Source organism: Oncorhynchus gorbuscha, linkage group LG03, assembly GCF_021184085.1.
Source record: "Oncorhynchus gorbuscha isolate QuinsamMale2020 ecotype Even-year linkage group LG03, OgorEven_v1.0, whole genome shotgun sequence".
Taxonomy (NCBI): Eukaryota; Metazoa; Chordata; class Actinopteri; order Salmoniformes; family Salmonidae; genus Oncorhynchus; species Oncorhynchus gorbuscha.
The window spans coordinates 89,302,502-89,321,290 of record NC_060175.1 but is presented as its reverse complement, the minus strand read 5'-3'; the positions used below and the strand labels follow the sequence as shown (position 1 = coordinate 89,321,290).

Here is an 18,789-nt window from a genome sequence, read left to right as displayed (position 1 = left end):
GAAATACTGGCTATGTCAGGGTAGTGAAGGGAGAAATACTGGCTATGTCAGGGTAGTGAAGGGAGAAATACTGTCTATGTCAGAGTAGTGAAGGGGGAAATACTGGCCATGTCAGGGTAGTGCAGGGGGAAATACTGGCTATGTCAGAGTAGTGAAGGGAGAAATACTGGCTATGTCAGGGTAGTGAAGGGAGAAATACTGGCTATGTCAGAGTAGTGAAGGGAGAAATACTGGCTATGTCAGAGTAGTGAAGGGAGAAATACTGGCTATGTCAGAGTAGTGAAGGGAGAAATACTGGCTATGTCAGAGTAGTGAAGGGAGAAATACTGGCTATGTCAGAGTAGTGAAGGGAGAAATACTGGCTATGTCTGGGTAATGAAGGGGGAAATACTGGCTATGTCTGGGTAATGAAGGGGGAAATACTGGCTATGTCAGGGTAGTGCAGGGGGAAATACTGGCTATGTCAGAGTAGTGAAGGGGGAAATACTGGCCATGTCAGGGTAGTGCAGGGGGAAATACTGGCTATGTCAGAGTAGTGAAGGGGGAAATACTGGCTATGTCAGGGTAGTGCAGGGGGAAATACTGGCTATGTCTGGGTAGTGACGGAGGAAATACTGGCTATGTCTGGGTAGTGAAGGGGGAAATACTGGCTATGTCAGGGTAGTGAAGGGAGAAATACTGTCTATGTCAGAGTAGTGAAGGGGGAAATACTGGCCATGTCAGGGTAGTGCAGGGGGAAATACTGGCTATGTCAGAGTAGTGAAGGGAGAAATACTGGCTATGTCAGGGTAGTGAAGGGAGAAATACTGGCTATGTCAGAGTAGTGAAGGGAGAAATACTGGCTATGTCAGAGTAGTGAAGGGAGAAATACTGGCTATGTCAGAGTAGTGAAGGGAGAAATACTGGCTATGTCAGAGTAGTGAAGGGAGAAATACTGGCTATGTCAGAGTAGTGAAGGGAGAAATACTGGCTATGTCAGAGTAGTGAAGGGAGAAATACTGGCTATGTCTGGGTAATGAAGGGGGAAATACTGGCTATGTCAGGGTAGTGCAGGGGGAAATACTGGCTATGTCAGAGTAGTGAAGGGGGAAATACTGGCTATGTCAGGGTAGTGAAGGGGGAAATACTGGCTATGTCTGGGTAGTGACGGAGGAAAGACTGGCTATGTCTGGGTAGTGAAGGGGGAAATACTGGCTATGTCAGGGTAGTGCAGGGGGAAATACTGGCTATGTCAGGGTAGTGACGGAGGAAATACTGGCTATGTCAGGGTAGTGACAGGGGAAATACTGGCTATGTCAGGGTAGTGACGGGGGAAATACTGCCTATGTCAGGGTAGTGAAGAGGGAAATACTGGCTATGTCAGGGTAGTGACGGAGGAAATACTGGCTATGTCAGGGTAGTGACGGGGGAAATACTGCCTATGTCAGGGTAGTGAAGAGGGAAATACTGGCTATGTCAGGGTAGTGCAGGGGGAAATACTGGCTATGTCTGGGTAGTGACGGAGGAAATACTGGCTATGTCTGGGTAGTGAAGGGGGAAATACTGGCTATGTCAGGGTAGTGCAGGGGGAAATACTGGCTATGTCAGGGTAGTGAAGAGGGAAATACTGGCTATGTCAGGGTAGTGCAGGGGGAAATACTGGCTATGTCTGGGTAGTGACGGAGGAAATACTGGCTATGTCTGGGTAGTGAAGGGGGAAATACTGGCTATGTCAGGGTAGTGCAGGGGGAAATACTGGCTATGTCAGGGTAGTGCCGGAGGAAATACTGGCTATGTCAGGGTAGTGACAGGGGAAATACTGGCTATGTCAGGGTAGTGACGGGGGAAATACTGCCTATGTCAGGGTAGTGAAGAGGGAAATACTGGCTATGTCAGGGTAGTGACGGAGGAAATACTGGCTATGTCAGGGTAGTGACGGGGGAAATACTGCCTATGTCAGGGTAGTGAAGAGGGAAATACTGGCTATGTCAGGGTAGTGCAGGGGGAAATACTGGCTATGTCTGGGTAGTGACAGAGGAAATACTGGCTATGTCTGGGTAGTGAAGGGTGAAATACTGGCTATGTCAGGGTAGTGACGGGGGAAATACTGCCTATGTCAGGGTAGTGAAGAGGGAAATACTGGCTATGTCAGGGTAGTGCAGGGGGAAATACTGGCTATGTCTGGGTAGTGAAGAGGGAAATACTGGCTATGTCTGGGTAGTGAAGGGGGAAATACTGGCTATATCAGAGTAGTGAAGGGAGAAATACTGGCTATGTCAGGGTAGTGACGGGGGAAATACTGCCTATGTCAGGGTAGTGAAGAGGGAAATACTGGCTATGTCAGAGTAGTGAAGGCAGAAATACTGGCTATGTCAGGGTAGTGAAGGGGGAAATACTGGCTATGTCAGAGTAGTGAAGGGGGAAATACTGGCTATGTCAGGGTAGTGAAGGGGGAAATACTGGCTATGTCAGGGTAGTGAAGGGAGAAATACTGGCTATGTCATGGTAGTGAAGGGAGAAATACTGTCTATGTCATGGTAGTGAAGGGAGAAATACTGGCTATGTCTGGGGTAATGAAGGGAGAAATACTGGCTATGTCATGGTAGTGAAGGGAGAAATACTGGCTATGTCAGGGTAGTGAAGGGAGAAATACTGGCTATGTCATGGTAGTGAAGGGAGAAATACTGGCATGTCAGGGTAGTGACGGGGGAAATACTGCCTATGTCAAGGTAGTGAAGGGAGAAATACTGGCTATGTCAGGGTGGTGAAGAAAAACAGCATAGGATTTTATATGGGTAGTGAAGAAAAACAGCATAGGGGTTTATATGGGTAGTGAAGAAAAACAGCATAGGGTTTTATATGGGTTGTGAAGTAAAACAGCATTGGGTTTTCTATGGGTCGTGCAGAAAAACAGCATAGGGTTTTATATGGGTAGTGAAGAAAAACAGCATAGGGTTTTATACGGGTAGTGAAGAAAAACAGCATAGGGGTTTATATGGGTAGTGAAGAAAAACAGCATAGGGTTTTATATGGGTAGTGAAGAAAAACAGCATAGGGTTTTATACGGGTAGTGAAGAAAAACAGCATAGGGGTTTATATGGGTAGTGAAGAAAAACAGCATAGGGTTTTATATGGGTAGTGAAGAAAAACAGCATAGGGTTTTATACGGGCAGTGAAGAAAAACAGCATAGGGGTTTATATGGGTAGTGAAGAAAAACAGCATAGGGGTTTATATGGGTCGTGAAGAAAAACAGCATAGGGGTTTTTATGGGTCGTGAAGAAAAACAGCATAGGGTTTTATATGGGTAGTGAAGAAAAACAGCATAGGGTTTTATATGGGTAGTGAAGAAAAACAGCATAGGGTTTTATATGGGTCGTGAAGAAAAACAGCATAGGGTTTTATATGGGTCGTGAAGAAAAACAGTATAGGGGTTTATATGGGTCGTGAAGAAAAACAGCATAGGGGTTTATATGGGTCGTGAAGAAAAACATAGGGGTTTATATGGGTCGTGAAGAAAAACAGCATAGGGGTTTATATGGGTCGTGAAGAAAAACAGCATAGGGGTTTATATGGGTCGTGAAGAAAAACAGCATAGGGGTTTATATGGGTCGTGATGAGGGAAATGGTGTATCTGAGTCCCAAGATGTGCAGCCATATCATGCTGTCAATCATCTCAAGGCTCGTATAGGCTACTATGACGGAGCAGAGAATAATTATCTTGCCACCCACAATCTTAGAAAAGCCTCAGGTATTCTACTCCAACCAGACTAGTACGCATTTAAATGAATTATGAAACATTTTTTTTCAGCAAATATTGTTCCTTAGCTATCAGTCCTATCAGTCCTATCCGTGCTATCGGTCCTGTCGGTCCTTAGTATTGATCCCTTTCATCATCCAGTATACAGTTGCTCTAGGACAACAGCTATGAAATCATTTGGTTGTACAGTCGTCTCAAATAAAATTGTGAAGGACCTCGGCGTTACTCTGGACCCTGATCTCTCTTTTGAAGAACATATCAAGACCATTTCGAGGACAGCTTTTTTCCATCTACGTAACATTGCAAAAATCAGAAACTTTCTGTCCAAAAATGATGCAGAAAAATTAATCCATGCTTTTGTCACTTCTAGGTTAGACTACTGCAATGCTCTATTTTCCGGCTACCCAGATAAAGCACTAAATAAACTTCAGTTAGTGCTAAATACGGCTGCTAGAATCCTGACTAGAACCAAAAAATTTGATCATATTACTCCAGTGCTAGCCTCTCTACACTGGCTTCCTGTCAAAGCAAGGGCTGATTTCAAGGTTTTACTGCTAACCTACAAAGCATTACATGGGCTTGCTCCTACCTACCTCTCTGATTTGGTCCTGCCGTACATACCTACACGTACGCTACGGTCACAAGACGCAGGCCTCCTAATTGTCCCTAGAATTTCTAAGCAAACAGCTGGAGGCAGGGCTTTCTCTTATAGAGCTCCATTTTTATGGAACGGTCTGCCTACCCATGTCAGAGACGCAAACTCGGTCTCAACCTTTAAGTCTTTACTGAAGACTCATCTCTTCAGTGGGTCATATGATTGAGTGTAGTCTGGCCCAGGAGTGGGAAGGTGAACGGAAAGGCTCTGGAGCAACGAACCGCTCTTGCTGTCTCTGCCTGGCCGGTTCCCCTCTTTTCACTGGGATTCTTTGCCTCTAACCCTGTTACGGGGGCTGAGTCACTGGCTTGCTGGGGCTCTCTCGTGCCGGCCCTGGGGGGGGTGCGTCACCTGGGTGGGTTGATTCTCTGTTGTGGTCGGCCTGTCTGGGTTCCCCCCTTGGGTTGTACCGTGTCGGAGATCTTTGTGGGCTATACTCGGCCTTGTCTCAGGATGGTAAGTTGGTGGTTGAAGATTTCCCTCTAGTGGTGTGGGGGCTGTGCTTTGGCAAAGTGGGTGGGGTTATATCCTTCCTGTTTGGCCCTGTCCGGGGGTGTCCTCGGATGGGGCCACAGTGTCTCCTGACCCCTCCTGTCTCAGCCTCCAGTATTTATGCTGCAGTAGTTTATGTGTCGGGGGGCTAGGGTCAGTTTGTTTATCTGGAGTACTTCTCCTGTCCTATTCAGGTGTCCTGTGTGAATCTAAGTGTGCGTTCTCTAATTCTCTCCTTCTCTCTTTCTTTCTCTCTCTCGGAGGACCTGAGCCCTAGGACCATGCCCCAGGACTACCTGACATGATGACTCCTTGCTGTCCCCAGTCCACCTGGCCATGCTCCTGCTCCAGTTTCAACTGTTCTGCCTTACTATTATTCAACCATGCTGGTAATTTATGAACATTTGAACATCTTGGCCACGTTCTGTTATAATCTCCACCCGGCACAGCCAGAAGAGGACTGGCCACCCCACATATGCTCTCTCTAATTCTCTCTTTCTTTCTCTCTCTCTCTCGGAGGACCTGAGCCCTAGGACCATGTCCCAGGACTACCTGACATGAGGACTCCTTGCTGTCCCCAGTCCACCTGGCCATGCTCCTGCTCCAGTTTCAACTGTTCTGCCTTACTATTATTCAACCATGCTGGTCATTTATGAACATTTGAACATCTTGGCCACGTTCTGTTATAATCTCCACCCGGCACAGCCAGAAGAGGACTGGCCACCCCACATATGCTCTCTCTAATTCTCTCTTTCTTTCTCTCTCTCGGAGGACCTGAGCCCTAGGACCGTGCCCCAGGACTACCTGACATGATGGCTCCTTGCTGTCCCCAGTCCACCTGACTGTGCTGCTGCTCCAGTTTCAACTGTTCTGCCTTATTATTATTTGACCATGCTGGTCATTTAAGAACATTTGAACATCTTGGTCATGTTCTGTTATAATCTCTACCCGGCACAGCCAGAAGAGGACTGGCCACCCCACATAGCCCGGTTCCTCTCTAGGTTTCTTCCTAGGTTTTGGCCTTTCTAGGGAGTTTTTCCTAGCCACCGTGCTTTTACACCTGCATTGTTTGCTGTTTGGGGTTTTAGGCTGGGTTTCTGTACAGCACTTTGAGATATCAGCTGATGTACGAAGGGCTATATAAATAAATTTGATTTGATTTGATTTGAATCTTTCCCCTGACAGGCACTGGATGGGGATGGAGTAGTACTTTGTACAGCAGCTATGACGTTCACAGTCTAGGCCCTCTGGTTGAATTCATTAGCAGAATCTACTGCAATCTGCAGCAGCCCACTCAGCCCAGCCACCCTGCGCCAGGTCTCTGACTTGGAGAGAGGGAGGCAGTAGAGGAAATGGGCTTCAGGGGTCATGAGTACAAGAGAGGAGACAGCTCTGTTAGGTCAAGGGTCAAAGATTATGTGAGCAATATTCTTGGCAATGACTGATATTAGTAGCTGATATCAAATCAAATCAAATTTTATTTGTCACATACACATGGTTAGCAGATGTTAATGCGAGTGTAGCGAAATGCTTGTGCTTCTAGTTCCGACAATGCAGTGATAACCAACAAGTAATCTAACTAACAATTCCAAAACTACTGTCTTATACACAGTGTAAGGGGATAAGGAACATGTACATAAGGATATATGAATGAGTGCTGGTACAGAGCAGCATACAGTAGATGGTATCGAGTACAGTATATACATATGAGATGAGTGTGTAGACAAAGTAAACAAAGTGGCATAGTTAAAGTGGCTAGTGATACATGTGTTACATAAGGATGCAGTCGATGATGTAGAGTACAGTATATACATATGCATATGAGATTAATAATGTAGGGTAAGTAACATTATATAAGGTAGCATTGTTTAAAGTGGCTAGTGATATATTTACATCATTTCCCATCAATTCCCATTATTAAAATGGCTGGAGTTGGGTCAGTGTCAATGACAGTGTGTTGGCAGTAGCCACTCAATGTTAGTGGTGGCTGTTTAACAGTCTGATGGCCTTGAGATAGAAGCTGTTTTTCAGTCTCTCGGTCCCAGCTTTGATGCACCTGTACTGACCTCGCCTTCTGGATGATAGCGGGGTGAACAGGCAGTGGTTCGGGTGGTTGATGTCCTTGATGATCTTTATGGCCTTCCTGTAACAACGGGTGGTGTAGGTGTCCTGGAGGGCAGGTAGTTTGCCCCCGGTGATGCGTTGTGCAGTCCTCACTACCCTCTGGAGAGCCTTATGGTTGAGGGCGGAGCAGTTGCCGTACCAGGCGGTGATACAGCCCGCCAGGATGCTCTCGATTGTGCATCTGTAGAAGTTTGTGAGTGCTTTTGGTGACAAGCCGAATTTCTTCAGCCTCCTGAGGTTGAATAGGCGCTGCTGCGCCTTCTTCACGACGCTGTCAGTGTGAGTGGACCAATTCAGTTTGTCTGTGATGTGTATGCCGAGGAACTTAAAACTAGCTACCCTCTCCACTACTGTTCCATCGATGTGGATAGGGGGTGTTCCCTCTGCTGTTTCCTGAAGTCCACAATCATCTCCTTAGTTTTGTTGACGTTGAGTGTGAGGTTATTTTCCTGACACCACACTCCGAGGGCCCTCACCTCCTCCCTGTAGGCCGTCTCGTCGTTGTTGGTAATCAAGCCTACCACTGTTGTGTCGTCCGCAAACTTGATGATTGAGTTGGAGGCGTGCGTGGCCACGCAGTCGTGGGTGAACAGGGAGTACAGGAGAGGGCTCAGAACGCACCCTTGTGGGGCCCCGTGTTGAGGATCAGCGGGGAGGAGATGTTGTTGCCTACCCTCACCACCTGGGGCGGCCCGTCAGGAAGTCCAGTACCCAGTTGCACAGGGCGGGGTCGAGACCCAGGGTCTCGAGCTTGATGACGAGCTTGGAGGGTACTATGGTGTTGAATGCCGAGCTGTAGTCGATGAACAGCATTCTCACATAGGTATTCCTCTTGTCCAGGTGGGTTAGGGCAGTGTGCAGTGTGGTTGAGATTGCATCGTCTGTGGACCTATTTGGGCGGTAAGCAAATTGGAGTGGGTCTAGGGTGTCAGGTAGGGTGGAGGTGATATGGTCCTTGACTAGTCTCTCAAAGCACTTCATGATGACGGAAGTGAGTGCTACGGGGCGGTAGTCGTTTAGCTCAGTTACCTTAGCTTTCTTGGGAACAGGAACAATGGTGGCCCTCTTGAAGCATGTGGGAACAGCAGACTTGTATAGGGATTGATTGAATATGTCCGTAAACACACCGGCCAGCTGGTCTGCGCATGCTCTGAGGGCGCGGCTGGGGATGCCGTCTGGGCCTGCAGCCTTGCGAGGGTTAACACGTTTAAATGTCTTACTCACCTCGGCTGCAGTGAAGGAGAGACCGCATGTTTCCGTTGCAGGCCGTGTCAGTGGCACTGTATTGTCCTCAAAGCGGGCAAAAAAGTTATTTAGTCTGCCTGGGAGCAAGACATCCTGGTCCGTGACTGGGCTGGATTTCATCTTGTAGTCCGTGATTGACTGTAGACCCTGCCACATGCCTCTTGTGTCTGAGCCATTGAATTGAGATTCCACTTTGTCTCTGTACTGACGCTTAGCTTGTTTAATAGCCTTGCGGAGAGAATAGCTGCACTGTTTGTATTCAGTCATGTTGCCAGACACCTTGCCTAATTAAAAGCAGTGGTTCGCTTTCAGTTTCACGCGAATGCTGCCATCAATCCACGGTTTCTGGTTAGGGAATGTTTTTATCGTTGCTATGGGAACGACATCTTCGACGCACGTTCTAATGAACTCGCACACCGAATCAGCGTATTCGTCAATATTCCCATCTGACGCAATACGAAACATGTCCCAGTCCACGTGATGGAAGCAGTCTTGGAGTGTAGAGTCAGCTTGGTCTGACCAGCGTTGGACAGACCTCAGCGTGGGAGCCTCTTGTTTTAATTTCTGCCTGTAGGCAGGGATCAGCAAAATGGAGTCGTGGTCAGCTTTTCCGAAAGGGGGGCGGGGCAGGGCCTTATATGCGTCGCGGAAGTTAGAGTAACAATGATCCAAGGTTTTACCACCCCTGGTTGCGCAATCGATATGCTGATAAAATTTAGGGAGTCTTGTTTTCAGATTGGCTTTGTTAAAATCCCCAGCTACAATGAATGCAGCCTCCGGATATATGTTTTCCAGTTTGCAAAGAGTTAAATAAAGTTCGTTCAGAGCCATCGATGTGTCTGCTTGGGGGGGAAATATACGGCTGTGATTATAATCGATAAGAATTCTCTTGGAAGATAATGCGGTCTACATTTGATTGTGAGGAATTCTAAATCAGGTGAACAGAAGGATTTGAGTTCCTGTATGTTTCCTTCATCACACCATGTCCCGTTAGTCATGAGGCATACGCCCCCGCCACTCTTCTTACCAGAGAGATGTTTGTTTCTGTCGGCGCGATGCGTGGAGAAACCCGTTGGCTGCACCGCCCTGGATAGCGTCTTCCCAGTAAGCCATGTTTCCGTAAAGCAGAGAACGTTGCAGTCTCTGATGTCCCTCTGGAATGCCACCCTTGCTCGGATTTCATCAACCTTGTTGTCGAGAGACTGGACATTGGCAAGAAGAATACTGGGAAGTGGTGCGCGATGTGCCCTTTTTCGGAGTCTGACCAGAACACCGCCGCGTTTCCCTCTTTTTCGGAGTCGTTTCCTTGGGTCGCTGCATGCGATCCATTCCGTTGTCCTGTTTGTAAGGCAGAACACAGGATCCGCGTCGCGGAAAACATATTCTTGGTCGTACTGATGGTGAGTTGACGCTGATCTTATATTCAGTAGTTCTTCTCGACTGTATGTAATGAAACCTAAGATGACCTGGGGTACTAATGTAAGAAATAACACGTAAAAAAACAAAAAACTGCATAGTTTCCTAGGAACGCGAAGCGAGGCGGCCATCTCAGTCGGCGCCGGAAGTAAGTTACCCCACATCCATTTCCTTCCATGTCCTGTTTGTTTCCACCAGCTGTTCATTCTGACAATATGGCTCTGATATTAGTCGTATGGATGGATGGAGAGTTGAGAGAGGAGGGGATGGATGGTGTGTCAGGACTCGGTTACGAACCCGGGTCTCCGGAGTGAGAAACAGTCACTAAACCAACTGAGCCACGAATAGTCGGCAGAACCCAGAAGATGAGGCAGACACAGCAGTACTTGAGACGGTGCATTTAATTAAGTAAAAAGTGAAGTTCTTCAGGAAAACATGTAACTCCACAACCTCAAAAGGAATTCCACAAGAACAAAGGTAATCCTCCAAGAAAGCACAAAAAAGCCTCAAAAGATACTCAAAAACAAACAAACAAGAACAAAAAAACAGAATTCCACAAGAGAGTCCACCGGGATCAACAAGAGTTCACAGAGTACTAGGGCTGGGTGCTAACATACAAACACAGAGCAAAGAACTGAGGAAAACAAAGGGTTTAAATACAATCAGGGGAAACGAGGCACAGGTGCAAATAATAATGGGGATCAAGGGAAAACAAAAGGTCAAAAGGCACAATGGGGGCATCTAGTGACCAAAAACCGGAACAACCCTGGCCAAATCCTGACATGGTGCAGACGTAGTGGATGAGGAGAAAATAACCTGACAATACTGGAAGACGTAGGAGAGGTTATTAACCAAGCCTTTATCATGATGTAATGGAGAGGGAGCAGGATGTATCTATAGTGGAGTCACCATATATTCCTTCATTCTATCTGAGTGTTCATTATACACTGAGTGGACAAAACATTAGGAACACCGTCCTAATATTGAGTTGCACTCCCTTTTACCCTCACAACAGCCTCAATTCGTCAGGGCATGGAAAGCGTTCCACACGGATGCTGGCCCATGTTGACTCCAATGTTTTCCACAGTTGTGTCAATTTGGCTGAATGTCCTTTGGGTGGTGGACCATTCTTGATACACACACGAAAATGTTGAGCGTGAAAAACCCAGCGTTGCAGTTCTTGACAAACTCAAACCGGTGTGCCTGGCACCTACAACCATACACAGTTCAAATGCACTTAGATATGCTGTCTTGCTCATTCACCCTCTGAATGGCACACACACAATCCATGTCTCAACTGTCTCAAAGCTTCAAAATCCTTCTTTGACCCGTCTCCTCCCCTTCATCTACATCAGGGGTGTCAAAGTCAAATGGACGGAGGGCCAAATAAAAAATTTAGCTACAAGCCGAGGGCCGGACTGTTCGAATGTTCATTGAAAATTTTTTAAATGACGCATATAGTCTAGTGAACCTAATTGAACCTACTGAAAACCTAACAAATATATTCCAATATGATCAGATAAATAAAGCAATATTTTCTTATGGCTCTGTCAGTAATCTTTAATTTTCAACAGACACAAAAGACAAATTTCCTTTATATAAAAATCCCCATAACATGAACATTAAATGAAAGAAACCGGTATTCAAGGCACCATCAGTAGCCTATATTTTCTATTTTAGCAAGTGGGCTAAATTTACTTCAAAGAAAAAAACAATAATAGCAATTTTCTATCATCCACTCAACTGAAATATTTTTAAAATATAATTGGATTGAAATACAATAAAATAAAGTGCAAAAATCTATTAATCAAAAACAACACTTTGTTTAAGGAGAAGTAACATGCAGTGAAAACAAATATTAAACTTTAACTTTTAAACTTGAACTGAGTAAAAACTCTAAATATGTGATTGCACAGTAATGTTCACTTGTTTGAGGTTGAGGGTGATACTTGGTGGTGTCCCATCTTTTCCACAAGTTCATCAATGTTCGGGGTAAGGCTCTGAGCTGAGGAAATCCTCAGAATTGAGTGGAGGTGTTCAGCAGTAAGTCGACTTCTGTGTGATGTTTTGTTCAAGTTCATCAAAGAAAACAGTTGTTCACACAGGTATGTGCTGCCAAACATAGACAACGTTTGAGCAGCCTGGATGCGCAGCTGGGGCATTGTGTCGGGGAGGAAACGGGCGAACTCCGCAGCAGCCACTGCCGCATATTTTGCCCTCAGTGCATCATTGCATTGGAGGTCAATCAACTCCATTTGGAGGTTTGGTGGTGAGCTTTCCACGTCAACAGCAAATGGGTTACCGAGCAGTTCCAACCTGCTTTTTGTGCTTCAAAGTCAGCAAATCGGCGTCGAAAGTCAGCGGCAAGCATACCTATTTTATCAGCCAACTGTGCGCTCGGGAACGCACTGGTAGAGAGCTTCTCTTTCATGGTCTGGCAGCTGGGAAAGTGGCTCAAATTTTCTTTCCGCATCTGCGTCTCCCACAGAGTCAGTTTGGTTTTAAATGCCTTCACTGTACTGTACATATCAGAGATGACACGATCCCGACCCTGCAGCTGCAAGTTCATTGCATTCAGATGACTCGTAATGTCACACAGAAAAGCCATTTCACACAGAAACATTTCGTCTCGGAGTTGTGTTGTGTCTTTCCCTTTGCTGTCCAAGAACAGACAAATCTCCTCACGAAGCTCGAAACATCTTTGAAGCACCTTTCCCTGGCTTAGCCATCGCACCTCTGTGTGATAAGGCAAATCACCATGCTCCGTTTCTAACTCCGTCAGAAATGCCTTGAACTGGCGGTGATTCAAACCTTTGGCTCTGATAAAGTTAACTGTGCGCGTGATGATGCTCATTACATGCTCCATTTTCAAGGCTTTACCGCACAACGCTTCCTGGTGTATGATACAATGATAAGCTGTCAGCTCACCTGTCGCGTTTTCCTCTTGCATCTTTTCCCGTATCTTCACCACCAGTCCGCTCCTGTGTCCACACATCGCAGGTGCTCCGTCGGTTGTCAAACCCACGAGTTTTTCCCAAGGCAGCTCCATCTCATTTACACATCTTGACACCTCTTCATACAAATCATGCCCCGTAGTTGTGCCATGCATAGGACGTAAAGCCAAAAACTCCTCTGTCACGCTTAGGCTGGAGTCCACTCCGCGGATGAAAATTGACAACTGGGCAATGTCAGAAATGTCGGTGCTCTCATCCACAGCCAAGGAATATGCAATGAAATCTTTTCCCTTTTTCACAAGCTGCTCTTTTAGATTGATGGACAACTGGTCTACTCTCTCGGCAATGGTGTTTCTGCTCAGACTCACATTTAAAAAGAGTTGCCTTTTTCTGGGCAAACTTCGTCACAAACTTTAATCATGCAGTTTTTGATGAAATCCCCCTCCGTAAATGGCCGGGCTGATTTAGCGATCTCTTCTGCCAAAATAAAACTGGCCTTGACAGCAGCCTGGCCTTGTGATTTGGCTTTTTTGAACAGAGCCTGTCGAGATTTGAGGCCTCGTTTTAATTCCTCTGCCTTTTGTAGCCTTTGTTCCATGTCCATATTCTTGTTTTTGTCCGCGTGTTTCGTTTCATAATGTCGTCTCAGATTAACTCTTTCAGTACCGCCACACTTTCTCCACACAGAAGACACACAGGTTTTCCAGCTACCTCCGTGAACAAATACTCCGACTCCCACCTTGTTTGAAACCCCCGGTTCTCAGTGTCCACCTTCCGTTTTGCCATTTTTGATGGGTATCTGAAAGTTAATTTTACTGTGATGCTGACAACTGCTGTGCCAATAAATATTGAAATGAAGCAGCCTACTGCTCGGTGCGTCACCGTTGCATTGTGGGAAATGTAGTATTGGTGCGTGTAAAAGATCTGCGGGCTGCCGGCTTGCTGCGGTCTGCGGGCCGGTTCTAATAATAAATCAAGATCATCCCAGGGGCCGTAAAAAACCTTCTCGCGGGCCGGATGTGGCCCGCGGGCCTTGACTCTGACATATGTGATCTACATGGATTGAAGTGGCATCAATAAGGAATAATAACTTTCAACTGGATTCACCTGGTCAATCTGTCATAGAAAGAGCAATTGTTACGTTCCCCAGTTTCTGTGTTGTTTTGGGTTTGTATGTGTTTGTATGTGTGTATTTCAGGAAATGGCTTCCTGGATTCTAAGCAGCCGATTGATCGGCACCATCGACGATTGGAGCTCTGACCCCTCCCTCTTGTCAGGGGAAACAGCTGTTTTCATTTACCAACTCCTTCTCCGGCCAGATAAAAGCCAGTGTTCCTTTATCAGGAGAGAGAGCTTCTGTGATGTCCTGTGTTGGTTGTTGCTCAGTTTGGTTGAAATCATTTTTGTAGCTGCTACTTCTGAGGTATGTGTGCGCCAAAAGGAGTCAGTGTTTTGGATTAGTGAAATTGTTCACTGTAAGTTAGTAATCATTCAGTTTCATTTGTTCCCAGGGGAGGAAGGGGAAGGCATCTTGGGAGTGCTTAGGCAAGAGGCCTGCGGGCATACATAACCCGTAGTATTTACTGTCTATGCACGCTAGTTAAGACCTGGGCGGACCCCACCTGTATTTTGGTTAGGGTGCTAAAAGGGTAGGTAGGTAGTAGGTAGGTAGGTAGAAGGTAGAAGGTAGGTAGGTAGGTAGGTAGGTAGGTAGGTAGGTAGGTAGGTAGGAGGTAGGTAGTAGGCAGGTAGGTAGGTAGGTGGGCGGGTAGGTGGGTAGGTGGGTAGGCAGGTAGGTGGGTAGGCGGGTAGGCAGGTAGGTAGGTAGAGGGTAGGCAGGTAGGTAGAGGGTAGGCAGGTAGGTAGAGGGTAGGCAGGTAGGTAGAGGGTAGGCATGTAGGTAGAGGGTAGGCATGTAGGTAGAGGGTAGGCATGTAGGTAGAGGGTAGGTAGAGGGTAGGCAGGTAGGTAGAGGGTAGGCAGGTAGGTAGAGGGTAGGCAGGTAGGTAGAGGGTAGGCAGGTAGGTAGAGGGTAGGCAGGTAGGTAGAGGGTAGGCATGTAGGTAGAGGGTAGGCAGGTAGGTAGAGGGTAGGCAGGTAGGCAGGTAGGTAGTGGGTAGGCAGGTAGGTAGTGGGTAGGCAGGTAGGTAGAGGGTAGGCAGGTAGGTAGAGGGTAGGCAGGTAGGTAGAGGGTAGGTGGGTAGGTAGGTAGAGGGTAGGTAGGCAGGTAGGTAGAGGGTAGGCAGGTAGGTAGAGGGTAGGCAGGTAGAAGGTAGGTAGGGTAGGTAGGTAGGTAGGTAGGGTAGGTAGGTGGGTAGGCAGGTAGGTAGGTAGAGGGTAGGCAGGTAAGGTAGGAGAGGGGTCTAACTTTTACTTTCTTTGCTTGGGTTCCGTCCAGACCCTTCTCCCCACCTTAATGTGTTAAGGAAGTAAATTCCCTGTAAACGGTAATATTCTCTGCCTCTGGTCACCCTTACCCGCACCTACAATCACATACCTCTTTCACTCCATGGGGTGTTGAGTGTAGCAGGGTGTTGCGTTCCCTCCTCCAAGAGGCATACGTAACAGCAATTCATGACATATTTTGTACACTCAGCGTATGCCTCTTGGGGGTGATGTACCATTTCCTAGGAGGACAAAGTTCTAAAGAGAGCTGTCTGATTGCATAAGGACTGTAGGTGCTATACTGCTCTATAGACCTAGAGATGTATATGTCTCTCTCTTTTAATCAGCTCAAAATGCTGCTGATTGTTTCCACTTCTGACAATCAAGTCTGCGTCCCAAATGGCACCCTATTTGCCTATATAGTGAACTACTTTTGACTAGGACCCATACTAGTGCACTTTGGGAAGCAGGCCCTACTGTATCTATTTCATTATGACATCACATCAGACATCTTAATGGGCCAGCATGTGGCAGAGGAAATTCTTTAAGAGAAGATAGGAGAAAATTAGGTTCTGTGAGAGGAAAAATACACCTTTTGCTTTAATCAGAGCCAATGATTAATGTTTCAGTTGTGAACCGGTGACAGGTATAGAGCGTGTCACGAAAAACAGTGTCTCCCTTTCTGTGCCTTCTTCTTTGTGAAGAATCTTGTGCAGGAGACAAGAGGGAAGGGGGAGGGAGGGAGATTGAGAGGCAATTTAGTGGGAGGCAGATGACACTTTGAAGGCTGAGTTGACAGGCCCGCTCTGGGCTGGGCCCTGATTGCACGGCTGCTGCTGCGCTGTTTGCCTTTCCCCTGTGACAAAGACGAGAGGAAGGGATGAAGAGATCCATAATTGTAACCTAGGCAGTTAATAAAAATTCACACAGCGGCTTCTTCTCTTCTCCTCCTTCTGGAGCAAGGAAATCAAAGAGGAGCCGAGTGTCTGTGAGAGGCACTCTGTATGTGTGTGTGGCGAAGTGAGACTGCACTTTAAAGGAGAACGCCGCTGAGCGTTCAAAGCTTTCTGCTTTCACCTGAGTGACACAGCAGACAGCACCCACACACAAGTCAAATCCTATTTCAGCTCAGAGGCTTACAAGAATTCTTACTGATCTGAGCCAGTTCTTTTCGTGTGAATAAAGCAGTGAGTCTGTCTTTCATTAGATCCAAAATGACTGTGTTTCTTCTGGGTTTCTTCATATAAAAGGGTCTTATGGAGAAACTGTCCATACATGAAGACATGTAGTAGAACAAAAGCCTAGGGAAGGGTTTGCAAACTGGCGGCTCGTGGGCTGAATTTGGCACGCAGGTGATTTTATTTGGCCCTCCAAGTTTTCTGACCAACAAAATATATATATATTATTTTTTGTTACTGTTGGACATAAAATACTGTAAAAATACCAGCAAATCAGCTCCAAGTGATTTACAATTTTACTAAGTATTTCTACACATAATAGAGATGTGATCATATACAAATGTAAGCAAGGTTTAAAATTATTGTTTGTCAAGTATTATATGTTTGGGCTTCTTGCGGTCAAGAAAAAATGTCCCTAACCTAGAGCACAGTTCTGATGTTGGGTACTGAAGCAATCATAAAGAAACACAGGCCCCTCAGAACCACTTATGTGAACTAGTCTGTCCGAGTGGGGGAGGGTTGTGGATGCAGAAGGTATGGAGACACTACTTTGGAACAAATATGTTCAGAGATTCTCTATAAAGATTCTCTGAGACCCAAAAATCAAGATTCTAGTGAGGTGTGAGACAGAAGTCATTATATAACGAGACCATTAAAGAGATACTCGAGAACGTGGTCATGATGGTGGTGTTGTATGCATGTATCATTTCTGTGACTGTACAGCATCTGCCTAAAGGTTGTGCTGTGTTTGAGTTGGTACTATAAATGTCTTTATGATACACTGCATTTCCAGGCATGAAGCACTTGTTCCACAATACCTGTTTTCCCTCCCTCCCTCTACTCTGCCCTCCCCACCTTCACCCTGACCACCCACCCACCCGACCACAGCGTTGGGAAAATACCATTCCCTTAATTAAACATGTACCCAGAGGACTAGAGCATAAATGCAATTTGTAACGATTCCCCCGCCTGCCCGGCCTTGATTATACAGAGAGGGGCTCTTTATGCTGAACAAAGCCTTTTGACAGCACTTAATCTTCCATTAGAACCCACTAGGAACAGAACAGCCCCCGGTCTTCCCCAGCCTTCCAAACCCACCACCAACCAACCCTTCCCATGCCCTCCAACCCTCTCACCCCTGCCCGCCAGCCCCCCGCGCTCCTACCCTCAAACCCACCACCATCCAACCCTTCCCATGCCCTCCAACCCTCTCAGCCCTGCCCGCCAGCCCCCCAGCCCCCCACGCTCCTACCCTCAAACCCACCACCATCCAACCCTTCCCATGCCCTCCAACCCTCTCACCCCTGCCCGCCAGCCCCCCACGCTCCTACCCTCAAACCCACCACCATCCAACCCTTCCCATGCCCTCCAACCCTCTCACCCCTGCCCGCCAGCCCCCCACGCTCCTACCCTCAAACCCACCAGCCATCCACCCTCCAACCTGCTCCTAAGTCTCAAACCATAACAACAAGGCTAAGCAGGTTAGAGCAGGACTGTATAGAGCTGAGGCCCTGACAGACTGGAGCCTGATTGTGTTAAAACTCTAATTAAATACTGCATGGGAACCCCTCTCCATCTGCTCCATTTAGAGACTAGCTAGAGCATTAAGGGAGATTTGAAATATGGTTTGTGGGGAGGTTGGGGGTTAGCAGGACAAGCATTTGAATGACTCAGTCATCCTCCACATCATCAATGTGAGTGTGTGTGTGTGTGTTGTACTACTCACGTTGACAGACTCATGGCCTCCGTACTTGACGCGTATCCTAGGCTCCTGAACCACATCCAGATTAGTTCCTGTCACCATCAGAGGAGTGTGGCCGCTGTTTCACACACACAGAAGAGTTTTACAAACAAACAACACACCGCACTACAACACTTTCTCTCCAAAACGTCCTGTCTGCACAAGCCTTTGTCGAAAGTTTTTACCTCAGATTTTTTTAAAAGTGTTTTCAGAAGATAATAGGTTTTTGAGGTAAGTAAATGATTAAAGAGGATTTTAACAGAACTTAAGTAGATCTGGCAGGCTCAAGTTTGAGGGGGTCGTAGCTACGTGGCTCAATGGATAATACACAACACAAACAAGTCCGGCTTGGCTAAAACAAACACAGACAGACAGACAGTGGAGACAGGGCAGGTGCCGGAGCAGGGGCCTTCCCTACAGCTGTTTGGCCTGTTATAGAGATTGGGACTGTTATAGTGGTTGCTGAAATACCGAAGTAACACTGAGGACTGTAAGGTGACTGGGCTGGGAGCACTAGATTAGCATCTAGATCAGCATCTGGGGATCAGCATCTAGATCAACATTTAGATCAGCATCTAGATCAGCATTTAGATCAGGCCTGCCTGCCTGTCGACTACGGCCCTACACTACGCTGTGCTACACTCCTCTACCTCCTTTCTCCTGGGCTGAGGCATGGGGTGGTGCTCTCGTTTCAGAAAAGAAAGAACAAGTTTGACTAAACAAAGCTCCGTCCCACATCTCTTCTCTCTGTCTGTTTCTCAGTGGAGATAGAGAAGACCTGCTGCTCTCTACTCTTCCAGATAAACTCCACCTCGGCTGATATCTGCTGCACACTTGGACCCCTCATCATCCCTCTCTTTAA

At 46.8% G+C, this 18,789-nt stretch overlaps 1 protein-coding gene across 2 annotated transcripts in view; it reads right to left on the bottom strand.

The window, feature by feature from the left end:
- Nucleotides 1-18,789, bottom strand: part of LOC124032168 (plexin-A2-like) — a 582,788-nt gene that overhangs the window by 111,943 nt on the left and 452,056 nt on the right. Inside the window, exons 17-18 of one of the 2 annotated variants that reach the window (XM_046344332.1) lie at nucleotides 17,913-18,006; nucleotides 15,579-15,864 (exon numbers count right to left, since the gene is read on the bottom strand). In XM_046344332.1, coding sequence (XP_046200288.1) covers nucleotides 15,667-15,864; nucleotides 17,913-18,006 — 292 coding nt within the window. In that variant the 3' untranslated portion in view covers nucleotides 15,579-15,666. Of the gene's footprint in view, nucleotides 1-15,578; nucleotides 15,865-17,912; nucleotides 18,007-18,789 lie in introns of those variants that run through there. The other variant, XM_046344331.1, reaches the window with a different exon arrangement.